The sequence below is a fragment of the Stenella coeruleoalba genome, assembly GCF_951394435.1.
Source record: "Stenella coeruleoalba genome assembly, chromosome: 6".
In the NCBI taxonomy this organism is placed as follows: Eukaryota; Metazoa; Chordata; class Mammalia; order Artiodactyla; family Delphinidae; genus Stenella; species Stenella coeruleoalba.
Genome location: NC_137151.1, coordinates 114,538,653 through 114,564,193, shown reverse-complemented (window position 1 = coordinate 114,564,193; position 25,541 = coordinate 114,538,653). Strand labels below are relative to the sequence as shown.

Here is a 25,541-nt window from a genome sequence, read left to right as displayed (position 1 = left end):
AGAGGTATATGAGAGCGTGGAACATAGGAGAAAAAATAACTCACATACACAGAAAACATGCAGGATGGAATGGTCTGTGTGCAAAGAAAAGACACAGGATCGTCCTTTCAAGAGAACCCTTGACTCTTCACTAACCCTCAACCTTGAAATGCTCTTGTATTGCTTTTGTGCAGCGAGTCACTTGTTCCCCTACGTGAAGAAGAGGATCCAGGTCATCAGCCAGTCGAGCACAGAACTGAATCCCATTGAAGTGGCGATTGACGAGATGTCCAAGAAAGTCTCCGAGCTTAATCAGCTTTGCACGATGGAAGAAGTGGACATGATCAGACTGCAGCTCAAACTCCAAGGGAGCGTCAGCGTGAAGGTAAGCATCGCCCGGAGCTGAGATACTCATGGCCAGTGGAACCTGGTACAAAATGCCCCTTGGGGCTTCCCTGGTGGCGCAGCGGTTGGGAGTCCGCCTGCCGATGCAGGGGATGCGGGTTCGTGCCCCGGTCCGGGAGGATCCCGCGTGCCGCGGAGCGGCTGGGCCCGTGAGCCGTGGCCGCTGACCCTGTGCGTCCGGAGCCTGTGCTCCGCTGCGGCAGAGGCCGCGGCAGTGAGAGGCCCGCGTACCGCAAAAAAAAAAAAAAATGCCCCTTGAAATTTTTTGACAAAGGGTATAAGAGACATTTTTCTGTTTGTGGTACCATTCAACACCTTTATCTGAGTCTTTAAAATTTTGTTTCCTTGTGAATGCCCATTGATGGTGCCAAAAACTAGAGATAAGCCTTTCTTAGCTTTAGCTGAAACAAAATTTCTTCTTCCTCGGCTGGAGCGGCTGGGCCCGTGAGCCATGGCCACTGAGCCTGCCCGTCTGGAGCCTGTGCTCCGCAACGGGAGAGGCCCACGTACCGCAAAAAAAAAAAAAAAGAAGTACAAGCTGTATTTAGGAAAACCAAAGAGGGCAGGCACCGGGGCGTAAGACTGAGGGGCTGTCACCCTCCCCAGACCTGAAGACTCAGGGGAGAGAAGAGTTAGTGGAAGCAGGGAGAGAGCAGGGAGAGCCAGCTGATGACAGACAGACAGACAGATAGACATGTTCTGTGCTGGAGGATTGCAAGGAAGAAGCCCTGGACCTAAATAAGCCCTGACAGGACTGAGACTAGGGTGAGGCGAGTGAGGCATTTTCCTTGGGCATAAAATTAAGGGAGCATCAAAACACTCAGTAACTAAGATAAAATTATATTTTAATGCAATATTTTTAAAAATCAAAAATAACTTCAAAAATCCATATTGAACAAAGTATTAAAATTTTAAATAAAGGCAAGTCAGTAACAGTGCCACACAGAGCTATGCGGGAGCCTGAGGCAAAAAGAAAACTCAGTACTGTTGATCCTGATACTAATCTGGCTCTCCTCTTCCCCACCCACCTCTTGTCTGTATCCCATGGCTGACTCAAAATAATAATAATACATGTTTAAAAGCCAGAAAGTAAAAGAACCATTGCTATACTCCAAACGGGACAGCTTCCCTCAGCACATAGCTGAGCAGAGGAAGGTGGAGTTGCATCTGGAGAGACAGAGGAAAGCACTCTGTACTCAACTCTACCACACTGGCAATACCTGGTAGACAAAGCCATCTGAAGATGCCTCAGATACAGCACTGGCTTCCTTCTTCTTTCACCTTGTTCCTTCCAAGCCCCACAGTCACATGCAAAGACTGTTAAGCCCTGAAGAACATAGACGCCTTCACTAATGAGAGCCTACGCATGCCTGTGAGCGTGAAGAGGACTTGGCACTGTGCCTTCATTCAGCAAATCTAAAAAGTCCCTTTTGGACCCCAATCTCAGCCAGACTTTCGAGGGAGATGCAATAAAGCAGTGATTCCCAGGGCGCTGCCTAGATCGCGACCACTGTGGAATGTCTCTTATTAATAGCTATGTGTCTGCTTGAACGTTTGTAGGGAAAAAACTAGCACAGCAAACATTTGATTTCACGGATGTTACATTTATTTAAGTAAATCAAGGTGAGTCTAGTTTTCAAGGTTATTAAGAAAATAACAGTGCTAACAGAATGAGGATGTGGCCAAATGTGACATGGTGCACACGTGACTGAAGTTGCGGAAGGAGGACAATGAAGTGTGGAATTCAGATGCCTCCTTTTAGTAGCTCATTGACCAGTTGAGAGACAGCAGATGAGACCGATAGCAAATGAGTAGACTACAAGGCAATGTGAGAGAACTGGGGGGCCACACGATGGGTGCTACTCCTTCCAGCCTTGGAGAAGGCTCCATGGAGGAGGCGGGACCGTCCTCATCCAATTCTCTCCTCCCCGATAGGTTAACGCCGGGCCGATGGCCTATGCACGGGCTTTTCTCGAAGAAACCAATGCAAAGAAATACCCTGACAACCAAGTAAAGCTTCTGAAGGCAATCTTCAGGTAAGCTTTTCTTTGTCGGGCTGTTCTTCCTTGAATCCCTTGAGACAGGGAGTCATGAATGAACGCCCCAGGAAGCCACCTGACCGACCCTCTTCTCGGTGGCCGAGTGTATCAGCAGGCTGACTTCGAGTTGCCACTTTCTCTGGCTGTTAATTTGCTTATTGCTGTCACTAAAGGCAGTTTGCAGATGTGTGTGGGCAGGCCCTGGATGTGAATGAGCGCCTCATCAAGGAGGACCAGCTGGAGTACCAGGAGGAACTGAGATCCCATTATAAGGACATGCTCAGCGAACTCTCAGCAATCATGAGTGAGCAGGTGAGGCTTCCCCTGGGGCAGCCCGAGCGGTCCATTCATAGAAAGTGCCCATTTTATCCCCAATGCCAGAAGGACCGGAAAGAGTCTCTTTGTTTTCCTGCTGCTGAAATCCCTGTACTTTCCTGAACACCATGTTGCTGAGCTGTTCTCTCCCCCATGCACAACATCCCCTGTCTCAAAGGAGAGGGATCAGGTTGGAGAAAAATCTGTAGGAAAAGAAGATGAGATGAGAACCCAGTTGCTGTCCACAGTTTTCAGAGATGTTTATCCAAACAATGTGTGTTGGTTTTCTAGAACAGTTGATGCCTGTTACACACCAAGAACATTGGTGGCATTCCAGCTAGAGTTTGCTGCCACTCCCAACACCCCTGATTCAGGACCTCACAATCCCCAGGCTGGGATGTGGAGTTCCACAGTTCTGCCACTAGGGGTCTCTGCATTCATACTCAGGAAGAACACCAGGACTAGGGTCCTGGGCTTTTAATGGTCAAGGCTACCTCTGGAAAATATGCAGAAGTGGGATAAAAGCCAACCCCCCACCCCACAAGCAAGTTATCCATGATTCCTGACATGTATTCAGTATGTTCTGTAAGACTGTGCACAAAATGTGGACATTCAATAATCACAATACTTTTGGGGATACTGAGAATCGAGCGACCGAAAGCCAAGTTCTGCTTTTTTTGGCCCGCTTCCCAGCGTCCGTCAACCCTCACACTCTACCTGGACATCTCATCACCCATGGTCCCCTCAAGGAGTTAGATGTGTTCTTTCCAGAACAATTGAGGGGGAGAACTTGAGTTAACCTCCCAATACTGCTTCATGCACAGTAGCCATTCACTAAATATTAGTTCCCTTTCCTTTCCTTAAATGGCCTAGCACTATAACAAAACATGAAATGTGTCATAAGCATCTTTTATTCAATTGCATTTCCCATATGTTTATTTTTCTTCTTTTCCATCTTCTACCCGCATTTTAAATTCTCCATAGCAGTTAGAGAAAGAAATGGTTAATTGACTTACGTTGCAAAGAAAACAATCTCCCTGGATAGGATTGCTAGTGGAAGTATTGGTTTGGAATTTTTCAGGGGTAATGGGAATTAAATACTCAGGAACAACGCCTTAACAGCATGGGAAATCATAAATCGGAGAATGAAACAAAAAGAATAAACAGTGGATCTGAAAGGGGGACTAGGTGGCAAAGAAATGCTTGTTTCCAACTGTAAATTGCATCTGACCTTGAAACTTTGGGCAAAAATGCTTTTCTCTTTTTTTCCTGGCAGCTCTGTCGTGGTCCATGTTTATACAGCTTCTGTTCCTCTGTGTCTAGTATTTCCCTCAGTACTGTAAGCAAAAGCGGTATGTTTTTCTTTCCTTATGTCTACTCTGTCCTTTGTGGCCTTCTGGTCTACCTCTTCATTTTTCCCAGACGCCCCCATAGTGACTAGTGTTCTCTAGATGTTTACTTAATTAGAACAACTTTATTTCTATTTCAAGGTAGGTCAGTATGAAAATTAAAAAGCCTACTGAAATGAAAAAGCTAAAGTTAACAACTTAGCTTTTAAAAGGAAAACGTATATTCTGTCAACTTCTGAAATACTTTTGAGCTCATTTGTATCCAAAACAAAGATTCATTATACCTCCAAGTGCTAAAACAACATTACAAAGACAAGGACCAGGTGATTAAGAGGAGAGAAAAATAATTTCTTTTCCAGAAAACCTTCGCTAAGAGAAGCAAAATGTGACTCTGTGCTTTGTAGAAACTGATGCAAAGAAAAGAAACTTATGCATTACACGGGTCCTGTTATTTAGTAAAAGAAATATATCTGTTGGCAGGAAAGACAGACTTTCTCCTGGTCCCGAGCTTCTATGGGGATTTGTCACATAGGTTTTCATGTATGGCACATGACTACAACATTCACGATCCTAAAAAAAAAAGTTTTCCGGGCTTCCCCGGTGGCGCAGTGGTTGGGAGTCCGCCTGCCGATGCAGGGGACACGGGTTCGTGCCCCAGTCCGGGAAGATCCCACATGCCGCGGAGCGGCTGGGCCCGTGAGCCATGGCCACTAAGCCTGCACGTCCGGAGCCTGTGCTCCGCAACGGGAGAGGCCACAACAGTGAGAGGCCGCGTACCACACACACACAAAAAAAAAAGTTTTCCTTAAAAACGATTTACTCTATTATGTGGCCATTCCACATTTCCACCTTAGATTAAAATGAGGACAAAATATTAACTTCTAACTCTGTAGAGGATATTCTAAATTAACTACTTAATTGACGATTATCAATCATAAATTTAAATTAACCGTAGCAAAACTCTAAGTCATCTACAGCAAAATAAGCTATTTTCATGACAACCATTGATAAGTGTTTTGAGTTGGTTGTAATGTCAGAAATAGCTAGCAAAGGATAGGGGTCCTTAAAGTCCAAAGTATTTTTTAAAAACTGGGTATTTATCTCAGTTCAGATTTATAACAAAAAAAATTTGTTTGCTTCTTTTCTCAATTTTTTAATAAAGCATTTGACCATAATGTTTGGGTTTGAACTCTAGCAGAGGGAAGGGTAGTCAAATTTTAGCATAACCCTGTAATGCATGAATGAACCATCACCTTTAATGTATGAATACCTTTACATACCTAGATACTCATCCACATATTCTGGAAACAGGTACATATATAATAACAGTAGAAGAGAGAAATTCTACCATAAAACTTTTAAAACACAGAAACAGAGTTAGAATGGATAGACAAACATAGAAATAGAAAAACAGAAACAGAATTGATTATGCAGTTCACTCCAAGAGTGTCCAGAAAAGTCTTAGCTAAAAGGCTAAGACTGAAGCCACTACTTAGTGAAAGAACCTTCAGTATAAGGAGAGAGATGAAGCCGGATTAAGTGGATGCTAGTGTGTAAAATGGAGATGTGGCGATGGAACAGCCTCAGCTGCTAAAGTGACAGGCAGGCAGTGATTACCTGTACAGGCAGTCAGAATGCCACACTATTTTATAAACAGCCAAAATCCATAAAAGCCTCCTTTGATGGAGGCCAAAGTAATACATGTAACTATTGGATGAAGCGTAAGATGCTGATTCGGAGTCTGTTTCAACATTTAGAAGGATGACAGCATAGTGAAATCAATGCTGGTAATGGATATCAAATATAAAATACAGGGAAAGGAACACATCTACTCTGTTAAAGTGCCAAGCAGGCGAGATCCAAAGGCATGTTGCTTTTAGAATTTCTTTTGATACATTGTTGGCCAATTTATTTAAGCAGAACTTGAGACATTGATCAAAAGGAGAACTTATTGGTAGTATAGGATACATGGATGCCAGGTGCTTGGGTGGGGACAGAGCGACCATTCCATCCCATAAGAGTAGTAGAGCTAAAGCATGGTAATGCAGGAAGTTAGTGGGAAAATTGTCATAACCAAGAATTTTAAATATTAATTAAGTCTCTTCTGCACAGAGATTTTAGAGGTGCCTGGGGTTTCTGTGATTGTTACTGTGTTCACATATCATTATTTGAACAGATCTGACAGGAAAGTATGATTTAGGCGTATTAACATTATTTTCAAAAGTAAAATCAGGTCAAGGTATATTTTTTCCTTGTATTATAGTTCCATTAATGCAAACATTTAAATGAGGCTTCAGCTGTTTCCCTTTGGGGGCAGATTTTGCCCATACAGTTTACAAACTTTGCAAATAAAATAAAATTCCAGAATTACTCAAACACATTCATAAGGTTCATTCAGACATTTACAAATATATATCTGGAGCTTCCCTGGTGGCGCAGTGGTTGAGAGTCCGCCTGCCGATGCAGGGGACGCGGGTTCATGCCCCGGTCCGGGATGATCCCATGTGCCGCGGAGCGGCTGGGCCCGTGAGCCATGGCCACTGAGCCTGCGCGTCCGGAGCCTGTGCTCCGCAACAGGAGAGGCCACAACAGTGAGAGGCCCGTGTACCGCAAAAAAAAATAAATAAATATATATATATGTGTATATATATATATATATATATATATATATATATATATATATGAGAGTTGAAGAGTATCAGAAAGCTACTTTAAATCTGGTCAACATGGCTGAGACATGGGCTGGGAAAAAATTCTTCAGATCTGCTTTGATAAGTGCATTTTTCAACATTTGCAGATTTCCTGTAGGGAATTTTAAAAAATCACTGTTCTGGGTTTAATTTTGTGTTTGGAGATATTAACACAGACTTCTCTGTCATCATTTTGTTTTGTCACATATGTTTTGTCCTGTCCCAAGATTACGTACCAGGACGGCCCATCAAAGCGAGGAGTGGAGCAAACTTGCACTCGAGTAATTAACAAGGCGGCTCCCTCTCTGTCTCACCCAGTGCAGAAGTTTGAGGGAGAGTCTGCAACGTCAGACACGCCTCCAAGAGAACTCTGAATTTGCAGCTAATCTCGGGGAAGAGAAAGATACGTTTAATTTATTTGAAGTTTTTATGGTGTTCATATTTTTTGTTTTTACCTCGCTAGCTTGAGAATTTTGCAGCCTCCAGATTTGCACATTTCTTACATCCTTTTTCTTTGAGCAGCGTCGATCAAGCCAAGCTGAATATTTGCTATGAAATTCCAATGAATGTGTAGCTCAAAAGCCGACTGTAAGTTTGCTATCGGCTACATTATGTTCCATACCCAGTCCTCGTACACATATTTTAAAGGTCAAAGTGAATGTTTTTTAACATTTGAGCATATTTCAGATGTAAATAGAAGATTGTAAAATATATGGTTTTTACCAAATTTAAAAAACTTTTTAGTTAATACTTATGACAGTGCTAAAACTATATGAATAACATTTCAGATACCATTATATTAAAATATTTGTGTATGTGTACAAAAATGTTGATAAATACTAATCTTTAAAGTTTGTGGAGTTTCTTTATTTGTAATATATGTGCTCTTAAAAGCAATGAGATGTGAAATTATGGAAGCCTTTTGTTGTTAATAGAAATAAAAAATACAGTTACTTTGCATTTGGTTTCCTCTTGAAGAGTGGGCAAGTTGCTACTAAAAGTGGATCATGGGACTGGGCCTCTGCTGAATGCAATCCTCCTCACAACGTTTTCTGTTTGTTTCATTTTGGGGGTTTTTGTTTTTGTTTTATTCTTTTTCAAATTCTTTTCCCAATTAGGTTATTAGAGAATATTAAACAGAGTTCCCTGTGGTATACAGTAGGTCTTTGTTGGTTATCCATTTTAAATATAGCAGTGTGTACATGTCAAGCCCAAACTCCCTAACTATCCCTCCTCCCCAACCTTCTCCCCACAGGTAACCATAGTTCGTTGTCTAAGCCTATTTCTGTTTTATAAATAAGTTCATTTGTATCATGTTTTTTAGATTCCACTATAAGCACTATCATATGATATTTCTCTTTCTCTGACTTACTTCACTCAGTATGATAATATCTAGGTCCATCCATGTTGCTGCAAATGGCATTATTTCATTCTTTTTAACAGCTGAGTAATATTCCATTGTATATATGTACCACATCTTCTTTATCCATTCTTTTGTCAATGGACATTTAGGTTGCTTCCATGTCTTGGCTGTTGTAAACAGTGCTGCAGAACATTGGGGTGCATGTATCCTTTCAGACCATACTACTCACCACCTATGATGCCTTAGCAAGAAATCAGGAAAAGGACTTGAACCTCATCTGGACAGTTCCTCCTAAGGGCAACTAGACAGGCCAGGGATTTCAAGTCCCAGGAGATAACTTGACTGATTTGGAGAAGATTTAATGAATCAGAATTTGAGGCTTGTGATAATTATTAGGACTTTTCACAAACATTCCATCTGTATATTTTATAAATTTGTGGTGGTATTGCACTTTCCTGCCTCTTCTGAAGTTAGACTTGACCATATTTTAGCCATTGAAATGTGAGCCCAAGTGACATGTGTCACTTTCAGGCAGATATTTAAAAGCCAGTAAGTGGTTCTGCCCCAGCCCTTCGCCTGATGCAGACATGGTTGAAGGACAGGAGACGGAGACTCCATCAGCCTGAGTCCCCAAGTGGCCACAGGAGCAGACACACACTCACACCACTCCCCCAACGTTGTTGGACATGGAGTCTTGAGTGAGAAAAACATTTTGTTGTATTGAGCCCTGATATTCAAGGCTTGTTTGTTACTGCAGCATCCTGAGCTTATCCTGGCTGATCTGTGTTTTCATCAGAGCTGTGACTGATATTCCTCCATGTGTGGGAACCACTGACACATCCCACTCCCTCCCCCGCCAACACCAGCAGCAGTTCAGCTGAGCTGTCTCCATATGCAGAAGGCAAGCTCCAGAATATCATTTTATATTGACCCTCACCAGACATTCTAAAGGCCCAGACTCCAGTTAGGAGACTTTAGCTGAGCTCATCTTTCTGCCCTGTAAGCTCATCGGTCAGTATTAGCACATGAGGGCCAGAAGGGAAGATAGGGCTTGGAAGACACATGGAAATATTATATACACAGAAGTGATAAAAGGACATTTTAGATGAGAACTCCGACCCCTTGAGACTCATATAACTGGGCTTTTTTCAAATAAAGTCCACTGTTTCATTAGAAAGAGGAAGAAAGGAAGGGAGGGAGGGAGGGAAAAGGGAAGGAAAGAAGGAAGGAAAGAAAAAGAAAGAAAGAAAGAAAAGAAAGAAAGAAAAAGAAAGAAAGAAAGAAAAAGAAAGGGGAAAGAAAGAAAGGAAAGAAAGAAAAGAAAGAAAAAAAAGAAAAAGGGAGGGAGGAAGCAAAAGAAAGAAAGGAAGAAAGGGTGAAAAGGAGGGAGGGAGGGAGGAAGGAAGGAAGGAGAAAGGAAAGAAACCATGGTGTGAGCCGCCCTCTGGCTCAAAGCATCCCTCCCAGCTTCGTTCCGGCTCCCGCTTAGGGTTTCTGACTGCCTGGTCAGCATCTTGGCTTCTCCCCTCTCGTTTCCCCTTTTGGATTTTTAAGCTGCCCTCGAGAGGATTACTCTCCCAGGAACCCAGGAAGACTCTGCCTCTGCTATTGTCTCCCACCCAGTTCCTACCTTTAGGCTCATTTCCTCATCTCAACCCACCCATCCCCCCTGCCCTAAGGACACCGTCAGCATTAGGTCGCCTGTCCAAATCTGAAAATAAAACCTCTAAGGAAGTAATCGAAAATAACCGATCTTTTTACTCATGTTAAATGCCAAATATTCCATTTTTTGCCTCACAAACAGCCATATGTCAGATGGCTTCACTGTGTTTTGCCCCTGAAATGGTTCATAGTACAAGAAGTTTAAGGTCAGCTGCTCTAGAGAGAATCAGCTAAGACCACTGTGCTTTAACAACACTGAACTCGCCCTGCAAATCCCAGCGCCTTCTATTCCTTCCTTCTTTAGACCAGATGCATCAACTTGGCCGCTCAGAGACTGAATCCAACAGATACATTTTATCTGTCACACAGAGTGTCTTTAATTTTTTTCAGGTACACACCAACACTTAAATATGCAGAGACTTACATAAAATTCCAGCTTTCTAGTATCTGTGAAAAAATGAAGCTCTCTGGTAATGCTGGATTCACATGCCCACCAGAAAACAATCAGTTAAAACTGAGACCCCAATGATCGCTTTACAGGTGCTCTCCTCTTTGCCACAGTCTGCAGCAGGCCCTGACTGACTTATGCCAGGTCAGCCACTTTTATTTACGTTTCCTGCCTAGATCCCACAGGCATGTGCAGACCGCAGTTCAAACTTTTTATGTCTATCAAAGTGTAGTGATTACTAGATGTGGACAGCAGATCATCTGCTTCAGCATCAGGCATGTCCCATGCTAAAATGCATATTTCTGAGCTCTATCAAGCCTTCTGAAATAGAAACCCCAAGAAGTGGTACCCAGCACCACATAATTCTTAGACATACAAGGGTACAAACGTTCTACCGCATCCTGTGCCAATTAACCACCCCTAAATATTTACTTTGCAGAGGACAATGCCTTATAAACCAGTAACCTGGTTTTGAATTACCAAGACTGAATTCTTCTTTTATGTTCTTTTGCATCTTTATATTACCTTTTTCTCAAAACAATCTACATTTTACTTTAATTAGTAACTCATCAAAATAAGCTCTATAAAAAAAAATGGTAGCAAATTTCCCAGTTCTTCAAATGGAAAGACTGAAACTAAGAAGACAAGGGACATTATTTTCCTGTGGCTTACCCTGGAAGGTATCCAACACAGAATAAGTAGATCTAGTACTTGGGATTTTAGTCTTGGCTGTGTCCACCCACCCATTCATCATCCCACTCAGTAGCTACCTCTCCATTCTCATTTCAAAGTGCACAACGCCCAGACTGCAAAACAAATTAATGTATCCCTTCATTTTTGGCAACAACTACCTTATAAACAAGTGCCCAATATCCAAACCTCCCATAATATGTCCCTATTCTGTGTTCTCATCCGTTTAGAAAACAATACAAATGGACCAATAAACTTGTTTCCTTCTGAAGAGATGGAGAGTATGTATGGGAAGTGTCAGATTTCATAACCTGAACATTGCTCTGCAGAAGGATTCTACCGTATTTGCAGACTGATGGCTTTTCATCTTACAGTATTAGTCAAACTCCAGAAAGAAAGAAAAAATATTTATATATATACATATATGTAAAATTTCAGTACTCTCATAAGCAGTTAGGAAATGAAACCAATTTGAAAGCGAACGTGACAAAATGACTCTAAATTTTAAATTTGCTCATATTACAAGGGCCCCCATATCCTCCCCCCATGTTTGTATCAGTGAAAAATCATATATATATGCAAATATGTATCATATTATATGCCGATAATGTGATATTTTGTTCCGAAAATGATCAAGTGCAGGCACGGGTAGCATTCAAGGTTCTCTGCCGGAAGCCCCTTCCCCTCCTCCCAGGTTCACATCCTGCCTGCTTGCCTACGCACACCCTTCACTGGGGCCACATTGTTCGGCTCACTTAAAAAAAACAAAAAAAGGGCTTCCCTGGTGGCGCAGTGGTTGAGAGTCTGCCTGCCGATTCAGGGGACACGGGTTCGTGCCCCGGTCCTGGAAGATCCCACATGCCGCAGCGGATGGGCCCGTGAGCCATGGCCGCTGAGCCTACGCGTCCGGAGCCTGTGCTCCACAACGGGAGAGGCCACAACAGTGAGAGGCCTGCGTACCGCAAAAAAAACAAAAAACAAAGAAAAACCTTGTGCCTCCACCTGAAAGGTTGCTTTTCTCCAACCGTATAAACCCAACCATATACGCCAGGACTCAGCTGAATTCACACCCGTGTGACCACTGTGATAGGACACCCAGAGCCCCCCTTCAGGACTGAGACCCCCATTCCCCCAGCTGCTCACTCTCCTGGCAGCTAATGGCTCTCAACTGAGTTCCTCTTGTCCGATGTGAGCCCAGACGAACCTCACATTCAATGACTGGTTGATGGTGGGAGGTACAGAGGCCTGGCCTCACTGCCAGTTCAAGATGACTCCGAAGGGCTATCAGGGCTCCCCAGCTCTGACTGAGAGCACCTTGTACCTACATCACAGTTCAGCTCCTTCTGCCTTTGAAGAGGATTCCAAAGAGGCGTGGATTCGCAGTACATTTCCTGCATGTAAATCTCCACATCAGAGTCTATTTCTCGGGGGAATAGATCAAGTCCATAGATTTTCCAGAAGCTTTGCTTTCGACCCCAGCTCATCTGGATTTCTCATTCTCTGCCCTTCATGGGCACAGACGCCTGCGTCACCCGTTTTTCTCTCCTTCATTATGTTGTCAGTTACCATTTCACGTGTCTGCCTTTTCTTTCCAACCACGCCATGGCTGGCTTGAAGGCAGATTGTGTCTTAATCTTCTTTGCGATGTTGGCAGTTCAAACTCTTGACCTGCACTTGGGAGTTCTGGAGTAATTTCTCCAAGTTCTGTTGGAATGGAGACGTTCCAGAGAAAATGCGAGGGCAGGGAATGGATAGCAAAGGGAGAAAGAGTAGCTTGTGGGAAGATGGATTTGGAGCCAGAAGTCATTGTAGGAATGAGTGTCCTTGAATCTCTCTTATAAGGGACTTTTTTTTTTTTAATATCAGTGTTGTCTGCTTTGGGTTTCTTCTCAGTTCTCAGCCTCAGCAGGGTTTGCCACTGAAGTACTTGGTTCTGGATATGTACATCTGTAGGAGCAAACTCGGGCAGAGTTATTCACAACACGATCTTTTCATTTGGAAGCTTCCCCACTCCTCTCTGCTCCTAGCTCCTTTGTATTCTCGTGCCCTCCCCACCACTCAGTGACCTCATGTCACCTAGCTGCAGTCCCTGCTCGAGCCCTCCACCCAGTCCTGTCTTCCTCAAGCAGAATCTACCCCCCCTTCTCCATCTGTGTTTGTCTTGCTTCCAAGTGGATTCTAATTCAAATACCGACTCCAATCAAAATGAAGCTGTTGGGAATTCCCTGGCGGTCCAGTGGTTAGGACTCTGCACTTTCACTGCCAAGGGTGTGGGTTTGATCCCTGGCAAGGGAACTAAGATCCCACAAGCCACCAGCCAAAAAAAAATTTTTTTAAAAAGAGAAAGGAAGCTGTTGCCTGGGACACTGGGTTGAGAAGGATTACGTGAGACCACCTCTGCTCCTGCGGTACGGGCAACTGGCAATGTGCTGGGCACTGGAGTTAGGGTTAGGAGTGGCTGCCCAGTTCCTGTGCATATCCCATCCTTGCGTGAAACCTGCTGAAAGGTTAACATCAAGTTGCCTCAAACTTTTGATCCAATGACTGACTATAGGAAAGAGTGCTACTGTTTCCTGGGAAAATTAGTATCTTCAAAGGACAATCTTTTTTTTTTTTAATTTTCAGCACATTTTTATTTTTATTTTTTTTCTACATCTTTATTGGAGTATAACTGCTTTACAATGTTGTGTTAGTTTCTGCTTTATAACAAAGTGAATCAGTTATACATATACATATGTTCCCATATCTCTTCCCTCTTGCATATCCCTCCCTCCCACCCTCCCTATCCCACCCCTCCAGGTGGTCACAAAGCACCGAGCTGATCTCCCTGTGCTATGCGGCTGCTTCCCACTAGCTATCTACCTTACGTTTGGTAGTGTATATATGTCCATGCCTCTCTCTCGCTTTGTCAAAGGACAATCTTTAACTCAAAAGAATGATTTTTTTAATTGAAGTGTAGTTGATTTACAATGTTGTGCTAATCTCTGCTGTACAGCAAAGTGACTCAGTTATACACATATAGACATTTTTTTTATCTTCTTTTCCATTATGGTTTATCACAGGATATTGAATATAGTTCCCTGTGCTATACAGTAGGACCTTGTTGGTTATCCATTCTAAATGTAATAGTTTGCATCTACCAACCCCAAACTCCCAGTCCATCCCTCTCTCTCCATCCCCTCCCTTGCAAGTCACAAGTCTGTTCTCTATGTCTATGAGTCTGTTTCTGTTTTGTAGATAAGTTCATTTGTGCCATATTTTAGATTGCATATGTAAGTGATATCATACGGTATTTGTCTTTCTCTTTCTGACTTATTTCACTTAGTAGGATAATCTCTAGTTTCATCCATGCTGCTGCAAATGGCATTATTTCATTCTTTTTTATGGCTGAGTAGTATTCCATTGTATGTATGTACCACACCTAAAGGAATGAATTTTTAATTGTTGGAATTTTAGGTCTTCAGATAGTCTGCCACTGAAGTCCTTCCACAACCCACATCCTTGTCCGCCATCTCACTAAATAAACCATCATCTCTATCTAACCTGAAGTCATCACTGAACACATTCGGTTAAATCATATCTAAGTGAAGTAGTAAATGAGTTACAAAGAACCATACCTGGTTACGGTCTGAAGGCTCAAACAGGTATGTCCTTGGGCCAATCACTTTAACTCTCTCAGGGAGGGTCATGAGTGCTACCGAACAAGTGGTTCTGAACATTAAATGCAAAAAACAGATGTATGGGTACTTTGTAGAGTGGTGTACATAGATGGCATATGTTCATTGAAAATTTTCAATTAGCAGTCCTAGCAGATCACTCTATTTTCCCACATCATTCCAAAGCAATCAGCATCTGATTCTCCTGATTCTAAGACAACATGCAAGGTCTGATGGCTACTGAGAGAGCCACATGTGTGTAGTGTCAATAGGAGAAGTTTGAAAATATGAGAAAGTTTATATGGGATCTTGAATTTTCTAAGAGGGTGAAAATAAGTTTAAGAAGTGCTAACAGTTGGCATCTAAGAGCCCCCTTGGCATGTCCTCTGCAGCTCCACCTTGGTTATGTCCCAAGATTTAACAAGAAGATCCACGGTCTACTTAGAGAACAGAGCCCCATCCTGACCAGAAGTTCATTTGCCTGAGATGGAACAGGATAAGTGTCAATTTCCTTATGGGCACATGAGAGGAAGTGCTATGAAGAGAGGACAGATAAGCAGATAAATGTGTCTGGGTTCAGAACACGGGTGATTAAAGTGCTCCAGGTGAATAATGGAGATGAGGAGACATCAGCAAAATAAAGAAATTCCCATAAAAGCTCTAAACTCCTTTGCCTTCCCCTTGCCCCTTGATGTTCCTGTAGGGAACACGTGTGGTTGGGCATGGGAGGTAAGAGAAGAATAATTTGATGGAGAGATCATAAACCACAAGTCTCAAGAGAGACGCTACAGCAAGCACATAAAGTTGATCTGAGAGAGAGAGAAATCAAAACATGCCCAAACGGGTTTCATGAAGGTCATTTGGAGAAGGTGATGGTGATTGAGCCTGAGTAACTGAGCAAAAGTTTACAAAGAATAGCTTTAAATAACACTAATGTCAAGGATTCTCCAGAGGCATCTGCTTGCAATTTTCTTACATCATTACTATTAATACCCAACTATAAAGCCATTGTCTCTTGGATATATTCCTAATTTATAAAGAATATTTACTTTTGAAGCTCATGACTTTCCTTGTATTTCATCAAAAGCCACACAACTGTAACTACTAAATCCAGGACAGGTTGACGTTTTAAAGTTACAAATAAGACAGTGGCAGCTGCAGGATATTTTATTGAACAGAATGGCCCATGAGTGAGAAAGTCCATTTCATAATACTTGCATGAAAATTAGTGAGTTCCTTTGGATTTCTATGGGACTTATCTTCTGCAATGTTATTTTTTCCTTTGGATGAGCAATTATCTTTTTAAGAAATAAAGAATAAAAGTAAAGTTCTAGAAATCAAGTTAAATCAATTTAATGACAGCAACAAAAAAGAATTTTTGCTTTTTAACAAAAGTGAAGTAAAATGGAAATCTAGCTTGAAAAGACTCTGGAGTGTTCTACAGAAATATTTCCAGCCAGTGACCCAAGCCAGGGCAGAGGCCTTTCACCACCTCAGCTCAAAAACACCACTTTGGATTCCGAAAGTCAAATTGACCCATCTCAGTCTATCAAGTGGTTTCCAGTTTTCAGCTTCTCCCTTCTGAACAGCTGAGCAAAAGACATTGCTGCCTGAGGTTTATTGAATTGGTTATTTTTAAGCTAAAGGATTTGGGAAATACGTTGCCCCTTACTTTGCCTTTAACATTTAGAAGGGCTGAAAATAAGAGTCCTTCCCAGAAAGAAACTGTTTCCATTACGATTTTAAGCCCAAGATGCTCATGATGATTCAACACAATCTATACTCTTTTCTGGAGAGACCTTGGTTCTGATACTATGGATTTTTATAGTCACTACTGGGAAAAGTTGAGAATGAACAATAACAGCCTTTTATAAGCTGATATTCACTGTCTTCTATAGTGTAACTTGAGTGTGTAACTGTGCTGAGTCAGAGACTCTCTCCAAAGAAGCAGAGTATTTTTCCATCTTGCTTTCCTATCTACTGCTGGTCCTGCGCAGAGTGAGTCAGAGCCCCAAGAGGGGATGGGTAGGTGCCACACCCCAGCAATGGGGATTTCCTAACATCATACATTTGGCAAGAATGAAATGGGAAGTTTTTAAAATGCATGAAATGGAAATGAATCTAGCCCAGCAGAGTAAGCCAACACTTCCCTGACTCTCAGACAGATCACCAGCCCTGGGGAGTCTGAGGTTTCCCATTTGCTCCCATACCATGAGGCATCTGTTTGTTTCTGGGAGATATCATGGCAACACTGTTTTACACCTCTCAAAATAGCTTCCATTTGGCTTTAGTCATATGCACTTCATTAAAAGTTGGATTTTTTATCAAGTTGTTGCTAACAGGATGCCTTAAATTTGAATAATAGGTTTTAATATTCTGGTCACTATCGATTTTTACACTCTCATCAAATATGCAGCTTTTCTACTCCTTTCAATAGAATCTGAGAATGTCTCTGGCAAAAATGCAGGACCCCTGGAGGACTGTGTAGCTGCAATTCAGTTCTCTCTTCTGGAAGCCATAGAAATAGCTCATGACTGGAATTACAGATAATTGCCCCATTCTTTCACCTCAGAAATGGCCTTGAGTGCAGTGCTCATCTTGGGTAAAAAGTATGCTTTATCTTCTAATCAATTTCATCTCTCTATTGGAATTAGCAACTTCTTGGGTTGTCTATTTAACATATCAGGTGATATGCCCTTTGAAGTCTAAATGTTAGCATAGTCTCTTTTTAAGAATTAGAAAATAATGTTTTCCTTGCCAGAATTTCCCACTTATATTTTCTGTACTGTGATATTTTGACATTTGAATATGTAATTAAAATCAGATCAGAAAGACCTCCTATAGCAGTCCATTGCCAAGGGTCAGCAGCAAACACCTCCTCCTGGACTCATAGAGCTAAGATGTTGCATGATTCAAGAGTAATCAAAAGAGAAATCCTTAGAGGGAGACAGAAAACAAATAGTTGAATCCAAGGATGTAACTCCTTGAAGGCAAAGATTGCATCTTGTGTGCCTTTGTATTCCAGAGGCTCGGCAAAGCGCCCAGCATAGAGAAGGGTCTCAGTCAACACCAGCTAGATACAGGGGTGACTGAATAAGCAAATGAATCAAAAAAGCTCTCAAGGTTAGACTTCCTTGAGCAATCTCACACTGACTAATGACTCTTTAGTTTCCCTACTCATACCATATTAAATCAGAATGGCATAGTGGTTTTTAGCATGGACTCCAGAGCAGTATAGAACCCCAGCTCCACTGCTAATTGCCTAAGTGGTGTTAAGTATCCTCACCAAATCTGTTTCATCATCTGTAAAATGGCAATAATAAATACACTGATTTCGCAAGGTTATTAAGAGGATTAAATGAAAGAACAGAAAATACTTAGCACACAGCCTGGCAACAATAAGCACTCAATATCTGTGAATTATAATTATTAATATCACACGAAAAAAGCAACCCAAGTGGGAAGTTAGGGGTTATGACTTTAAATTATTTTAAAATAATATTTATTAAAAGAATGATTGAAATAAGTGAATAATTAATGAATGCATAAATTAGAAAATGAGTAATTCATGTTGTCTCCATACATAGTCACTAATGAACACGTGATACCAGCTGGAAGTCCCAGGTGGTTTCCCTTTATGTTAGATGGCTGAGGACAGGGTAACATCTTCTGTTTTCAGAGACTGCTGGCATAGCGCACGCCGTATTGTAGGTACTCAGAAAGTGTTGTCAAAGTGCACAAATACGGGGCTTCCGTGGTGGCGCAGTGGTTGAGAGTCCGCCTGCCGACGCAGGGGACACGGGTTCGTGCCCCAGTCCGGGAAGATCTCACATGCCGCAGCGGCTGGGCCCGTGAGCCATGGCCGCTGAGCCTGCGCATCCGGTGCCTGTGCTCCGCAACGGGAGAGGCCACAACAGTGAGAGCCCGCGTACGGCAAAAAAAAAAAAAAGTGCACAAATACTACTTATTATCTGCTTGTATCCTTAAGGAAAGACGCCACCTATTGGTTCGGCTTTGGATAAACCCTCTGAAATTGCCCATAAAAGACAAAAGTGAAATTAGCATAATCACTGACAAAGGATATGAATACAGAAAAGGCATGCTTTCTAAAGTCCAGCTGGATGAAATAGTTATTTGCTGAAAAGCGGTTTTTTTTTTCAAGTAGTGATATCAAAAATAATTTAGCATCAAATTTTTCTTCTCTGTTAGAGGATCAACTTGGTCATCCTTAGTGACAGAAAAACATTAGGAAGATGTGAGGTTTGATAGTAGTTAAAATGCCTAGAAGCTATGTAAAAACCAGACATGTATAACACTGACCTGCTGTGTGTTTCAGAACCTGAGATTGGAGGCCCATTGAACTGATTAATGTTCACAGGAATAATTTACTGTAATTACATCAAAAAACTGGCTCTAACTATGGCAACAAATGGAACTGATAGCTTTTCAGAGCAATGCTGTGAAATAAATAAAGTATACACATATTATTGTGAAAAATGTAAAACAAAGTTCAAGTGGAAATCATGAAGACATGGGGAAGTGAGAACAGGGAAAACCTAAAGTAAACTATTCATTTTCTGGTTTATTCTGAAAGTTAACATGTGTGCACACAAACACACAGGGAATACTATAATAATTTTGACAAGAGGGCAAGAACTGATGCAAATCTCAAGTGGAAAATATAAGAAAGAAATGAATAGAAAAATGAACTTCGCAAAGCAGCTCACATTCTACAAATTGGAGTCAATAGATTGATGGCATATAGTTCTGCACATGCAGTCTACTCAGAATAATGGCAGAAATTCCATCCAGGAGGTTTCTACTCTACCCTGGCGTAACTCAGCGAGCTACGTGGAACCTACTGTTACATAAGCTGATGTTTAAGCTGTTTCTCCTTGTGGTGCATCAGGAGATTTTGAAGTCTGTGGGGAAAGAAGAATAGAGAGAGAAAGAAAAAAGGAGAAAGAGAGAAGCCTAGGGCTAAGGATAGAAGTGGGGTTTGAATTGATTGAATGTCCACCATCAGTACCAGGCTAAGCAACTTTACCTACATGGTCCCGTTACTCTTTTCAGCACCACTGTGAATAGGTATCCTTATCATCATTTCATAGATGAAGAAATGCAAGTCCAGGGAAATGAAGAAATTGGTTCAATGTCATGACGGAATATAATAAAAAGCAGAACTAGACTGTGGTCAGATCTGTCTGCCTGTCCACTGCTGTGCTTCCACCTTACCACTTGTTTGAATTTGCTTGAGCCTAAACCAAAATCCTACCCACACTGGCCATACCGAGCCATTGCCCCCATGTCACCAGATGTCCTTTCTGAGAATGCTCCCAATCACCTGGAGGACGACAGTCCTTGATACCTTGTGAGGTTAGAGAGGTGCTGTTGCCTACCCTCTCTCACTCTAGGGAATTCACATAATGATGTTTTTCAACCTAAATGCTGCAGGATTTTACAATAAGGAATATCTTCTGAGGAAACTCAAATGTTAGCATTGCCTTTATTACATATCCTTGCTAGGCGAGGAATTTTATTCTGAAGGGCAGATTTATCACCAGCAGGCTGCATAGGGAATGTGGCGTCAGGTATACCAGAAATGGATATTTTTAAAGATGTCTCATTCAAGCTGAGTCTAATAAAACCTGCTGAAAAACACTTTGACTTGTTTTATTTGAAAAGAAAAGTTCTTTCGCTCTCAATTGTGCACCTTTCTATAAACTGAACTATTCACATTTACTTCTCTTCCAAAAGCTGTGTCCATTAAACCCTGAGAAAATGTATTTTTCACCATCTTCCCTTTGCCTGGAGTTCTAGTGACCATTCTGATTTCTATCCCTAACCCATTACTACTTGCACTTCATTTTCCAATTCTCTTTCGAGATACGTTTGTATTCAATTTCTACAGTCATTTCGGTTGGCCTCCTGTCGGTTTTTGGTTTTATGTTGACTTCCATCAGAGATGCCTCACTGTTTACTTCTGAAATTCACATTTGCGGCAGAGATGGCCAGCTGCTCACTAAGTTCTACCCATCTTTCTCTATAACACAACCATGATTTTATGCAGGAGATAAAAGTACTGAGCCAAAAAGACTATACTTCTCAGCCAACCTTGTGTCTATATGATTGAGGTCTAGCCAGTGAAGTACAAGTAGAATTTGTTGGGGGACACATCTTGAAAGCACCTTAAAAGGGTAGCATGTAGCTGGCCTGGACCCTTTTTGCTCTTCCTCACTTCCTCCCTCGTGCCTGGTATGTGAGCCTGAGTTCTGGCAGCAATCTTGGACCCTGGGGAAAGATTGGTAGCCACACATTAAGAATGGAGAGAAGAAATATAGAAAGATACTGGGTCCAAGATGATGGTGGAGTGCCGTGCCAGTCTTAGAATACCTATTTCTGGAGAGAAAACTTAAAAATTCATCTCATTAGCCCAGCATTGTTCTTAGTAGCATCATCATGTTATTTCTAACAAATGTACTCCCCAGAAGATATAAAGTCCTCTTTTTTTTTTGCGGTACGTGGGCCTCTCACTGTTGTGGCCTCTCCCGTTGCGGAGCACAGGCTCCGGATGCGCAGGCTCAGCGGCCACAGCTCAGTGGCCCAGCCGCTCCGTGGCCTGTGAGATCCTCCCGACCGGGGCACGAACCCGTGTCCCCTGCATCGGCAGGCGGACTCTCAACCACTGCGCCACCAGGGAAGCCCTCGTGAGAGCTTTTGATGTTGATATTGATTATGTGATTTGCTTTGGCCAATAGAATATTAATAGATGTAACTGACCTGAGTTAGATGTGTAATAAGCTTGCACAATGGGACCTGGTCACTTGCAGTTCGACTTTTATTCTTAGAGGACCAGGCTTTGAGTTGAGGCTTTGAGCCATTGGACCAGGGAGGATAAAAGACACGTGGAGAAGAGCTTGGCTAAACCTGAAGTTTGGAGCCAAATCCAGCCAAACCCAGACTCAAACAGTCAAATACCAGCCAGTGATCACATGCGTAAAAGAGAAATAAGTACTTATTGCTGGATGCAAGTAAGATTTGGGGTGAAAACACACAGCTTTTGTGAAGCATCAGCTAACTGATGCATGTGGCGTTTCAACAAAATTCTCAGACTTTAATCTCATGAACTCAGAGCAGTGGTTCTCAAAGTGTGATCATCAGCATCTCTTAGGAGAACACCAGCATCAACCTGGAGACTTGTTAAAAATGCTCAGGTCTCAAACCAGACCGACAGAATCATAATCTCTGAGGGAAAGGACCAACAATTTTTGTTTTAACAAGCCCTCCAAGTGATTCAGATCTACCATAATGTTTGAAAACCACTGACCTGGAGCATATGTTCACTCTTAAACCATCCCAGTGCATAAATCATCAGGCCTGGAGCTGTGGGGTGGGTCAGCAGCACCAGAATTATTTAATCCCGCGGGACAAGACCTGAGGATGCACATTTCTAACAAGTTTCTGGATGCTGATGCCGCTGGTCTGAGGCGCACACTTTGAGAATCACTAGACTAAGACTGCAACAGGAGTGGCTAATTGGGAAATCAACATTCTGTTAACAAAAGAAAGAAACAAAAGAAGAAGGCTACTGGCTGGACAGCAAATGTCAATCACAGCTGCATCCTTATTAAAAGGAAAAAGTTCTCATGGAAGAGATCAGACAACCACCGATATTCTGCAGCAATTCTGCAGGGACAGGCAAATCTGGAGCCAAAAGAGAAATCTCATCTGTCTTTTAGTTCATGAAATTGATTGAGACATGAACTGATTTTTTTCTTCTCTTCTATTTTGCTGAAATTCAACACAGATCGGAGGAATCAAATAAAAGACAGCGGTTTTTGCTACACAGAGCCATGTATCATCCCAAATGTGATCTGAGTTGTCACACAAATCTTTCTTAGTACAATTCACTGAAGATTAATATAGTGCTTAAGGAGATAATGTCTATATGTCAAACAACTGAGTCATTTTGATCCATTCTCATGAAACCAAGACAACAGCCTATAATTTTGAGCAATACAAAATAGGATCACAGACCCTGGTTATTGTTGCTATTTTTAATCTGTTCCTGATATGTGAAAATTAAAGAATTTTGGAACTCAAAGAACCTTAGAGATCATCCAGCCCACATATTGCAAGCCCAGACAACAGGCCACATTCCACCCAGAAATGTGTTTATTTGTCCTGCACAAAAGCATTTTTCTTTTAATTAAAATTATCACCATATTTAAAATTTTTCAACTTTTCTTGGCAAGTCTGAAGATCCAGCAACACATAATATGGACAACAGTCTAGTTTCCTCATGGCACAGTACATCAGAGCTGAGGGCTGGTGTCCTACTTTTGAAGAAGCACCTACTCTACTCCCCAGTCTGACAAAGACATTCCACTCTGTTGTTTTACAACCAGCCGGCCTCACTCATTTACAGGGCCTGCCTGTGTCCTGTAGGCATGTAGATTTGCCATCTCTAGTCTAGACAAACTCCTTTGTTTTAGTAACTAGAACACTGAAGTTCATGGTGATGACCAACTTTCATTCACATTCTCTCTTTAGCCGCAGACAGGTTTGCACTGTCAGTTTTTCACTATTTCAGAAAGTAGTTTCTCTTACAGACACTGATTCACCATGGAAAATGGGGTTGCAAAAGCTCACCATTCAAATTCTGCCCAGTTAATACTGAGGCAGGTGGCTCATTTCAGTATATGGCTAATTTCAGAAGCCTAAAGAGTAAAAAAATCCATGATCAATGCAAGAAATGATCAACCACAATACTTTTAATGTGAAATAAATCTTATTCAGATTTTGTGGACTTTGTGCCCTCAGTATTTTCAACTCCTTTGGTGAGAAAGTGGGGTTTTTTTCAGTTAAAAAGCAATTTTTAGGGCTTCCCTGGTGGCACAGTGGTTGAGAGTCTGCCTGCCCATGCAGGGGACATGGGTTCGTGCCCCGGTCCAGGAAGATCCCACATGCTGCGGAGCAGCTGGGCCTGTGAGCCATGGCTGCTGAGCCTGTGCGTCCGGAGCCTGTGCTCCGCAACGGGAGAGGCCACAGCAGTGAGGGGCCCGCGAACCGCAAAAAAAAAAAAAAAAAAAAAGCAATTTTTAAACACATTTATCTGGATGACTACTATTTAAAAAAAAAAAAAGACAGAAAATAACAAGTGTTAGCAAAGATGTGAAAAAAAAAATCCCTTTATGCTGTTGGTGGGAAGGTAAAATGGTGCTGCCACCATAGAAAACAGTATGAAGGTCCCTCAAAAAATTAAAAGTAGGATTTACCATATGATCCACACACTCCGCTTCTGGGGATGTATCCGAAAGAACTGAAAGTGGGATTGCAGACAGATATTTGCACACCCGTGTTCATAGCAACACTATTCAAAATACCCAAGAGGTGGAAGCAACCCAAGTGTTCATCCACGGATGAAAAGATTTTTTTTAATGTTGTCTATACGTACAATAGAATATTATTCCGTCTTTAAAAGGAAGGAACTTCTCTAAGTCTGTGAGTCTTTCTCTGTTTTGTGAATAAGTTCATTTGTATCGTTTTTTTTTTTTTTTGTATAACTAAATCACTTTGCTGTACACCTGAAACTAACACAACATTGTTAATCAACTGTACGGCAATGCAAAATAAAAAGTCAAAAAAGAAGGAAATTCTGACACATGCTACAACATGGCTGAGCGTCGAGGTTACTTTGCTAAGTAAAATAAGCCAGTCGGAAAAAGACAAATATCACATGATTCCACCTCCATGAGGTATTTAGAGTAGTCAAAATCATAGGAACCAAAAGGAGAATGGTGGGTGCCAGGGACTGGGGGAGGGGGGAGTGGAGAGTGCTTGCTTAACGGGTCCAGAGTTTCAGTTTTGCAAGATGAAAAGTTCTGGAGCTTGGCTGGCCAACAATGTGAATATACTTAACACGACTGAAGTAAACAGTTAAAAAATGTTTAGGATGGTAAATTTCATGTTATGGGTTTTTTACTACAATAAAAATAATTTTTTTGAAAAAGAAATTTCTTAGTCAAGTCTGCTAGGTTTGGGGGGATCCGGTGTAATTATTTCAAACGCCAGAGTGATGATATTCAAAGATGAACTAGAAAGACGATGTGTGTCCTATCCTGTAGAGGCTCTTGTGAAGGAGAACTTCCATTCACATCAGCATGGTTAAGCAAGTTCAAAGACAAAGTCAGGTTCCCAAAAGATCCTCTCAATCGATGAGTAAAAAAATGCTCTCTAGAGCTAGAACTGATAAATTTTTAGATGACAATTTTATCTCATTCTGAAAACTACAACAAAAAATTTTGCATTAAATATGTTTCAGATTTACTCTAAAAATGAGTTAAAAAGTGAGGAATTTGGTTGTTATATCTAATAAAATTCAAATAGCGTATAAAATATATTTTATGATATTTGACTCATCTGCTTTGGGTTTTTAATACTCCTCTCAGTATAGATTATGTACTCCTATTTGCTAATCCTAGAGGTCATTATTCCTGGAACTAACAGCAAGGACTGTATTAGCTGCTCATATTGTAATAGTTCTGTCTCCCTAGGGCAATCAATCACTGAAGAAAGGCAAGACCAGTGTCAGCGTCCCAAAAGGCAGTCCCAGTGCAAACCACCCTCTGATAATTTTGTAATTGTTGGTCTATTTTTATCTGCTGAATCGGGTACCTTTAAACTGCCGGTGTGCGTATCATCTTGTCTCACCAGCTTTCCACACTGTCTCAATGTATCTAAAGGCTGCCAAGGAAAGAGCCACTGTGCCAAATGCTCCGGATGCATCTCAACAGACTGAGTTTGGTTCACTGGAGATACTTCAAATGGAAACTGGAATCTATCCAGGAAACAGATTAGTCTAGTGCTCTAGGGCTTGACCACCTTTAAAAGACAAACTTCAGCTTCGTCTGAAAATTATGAAGTCACAGCTGTTATATGTGTC

At 41.7% G+C, this 25,541-nt stretch overlaps 1 protein-coding gene across 8 annotated transcripts in view; it reads left to right on the top strand.

The window, feature by feature from the left end:
- Window positions 1–8,111, top strand: part of DOCK10 (dedicator of cytokinesis 10) — a gene marked incomplete at its 5' end in the record, with an annotated part of 279,536 nt that extends 271,425 nt beyond the window's left edge. For 7 of the 8 annotated variants that reach the window (XM_079924879.1, XM_079924877.1, XM_079924875.1 and 4 more), the window contains 4 exons: window positions 174–364; window positions 2,320–2,420; window positions 2,597–2,735; window positions 7,005–8,111. In XM_079924879.1, coding sequence (XP_079781005.1) covers window positions 174–364; window positions 2,320–2,420; window positions 2,597–2,735; window positions 7,005–7,151 — 578 coding nt within the window. In that variant the 3' untranslated portion in view covers window positions 7,152–8,111. Of the gene's footprint in view, window positions 1–173; window positions 365–2,319; window positions 2,421–2,596; window positions 2,736–4,014; window positions 4,091–7,004 lie in introns of all 8 variants that reach the window. The other variant, XM_079924874.1, reaches the window with a different exon arrangement.
- Between the last annotated feature and the right edge of the window lie 17,430 nt (window positions 8,112–25,541).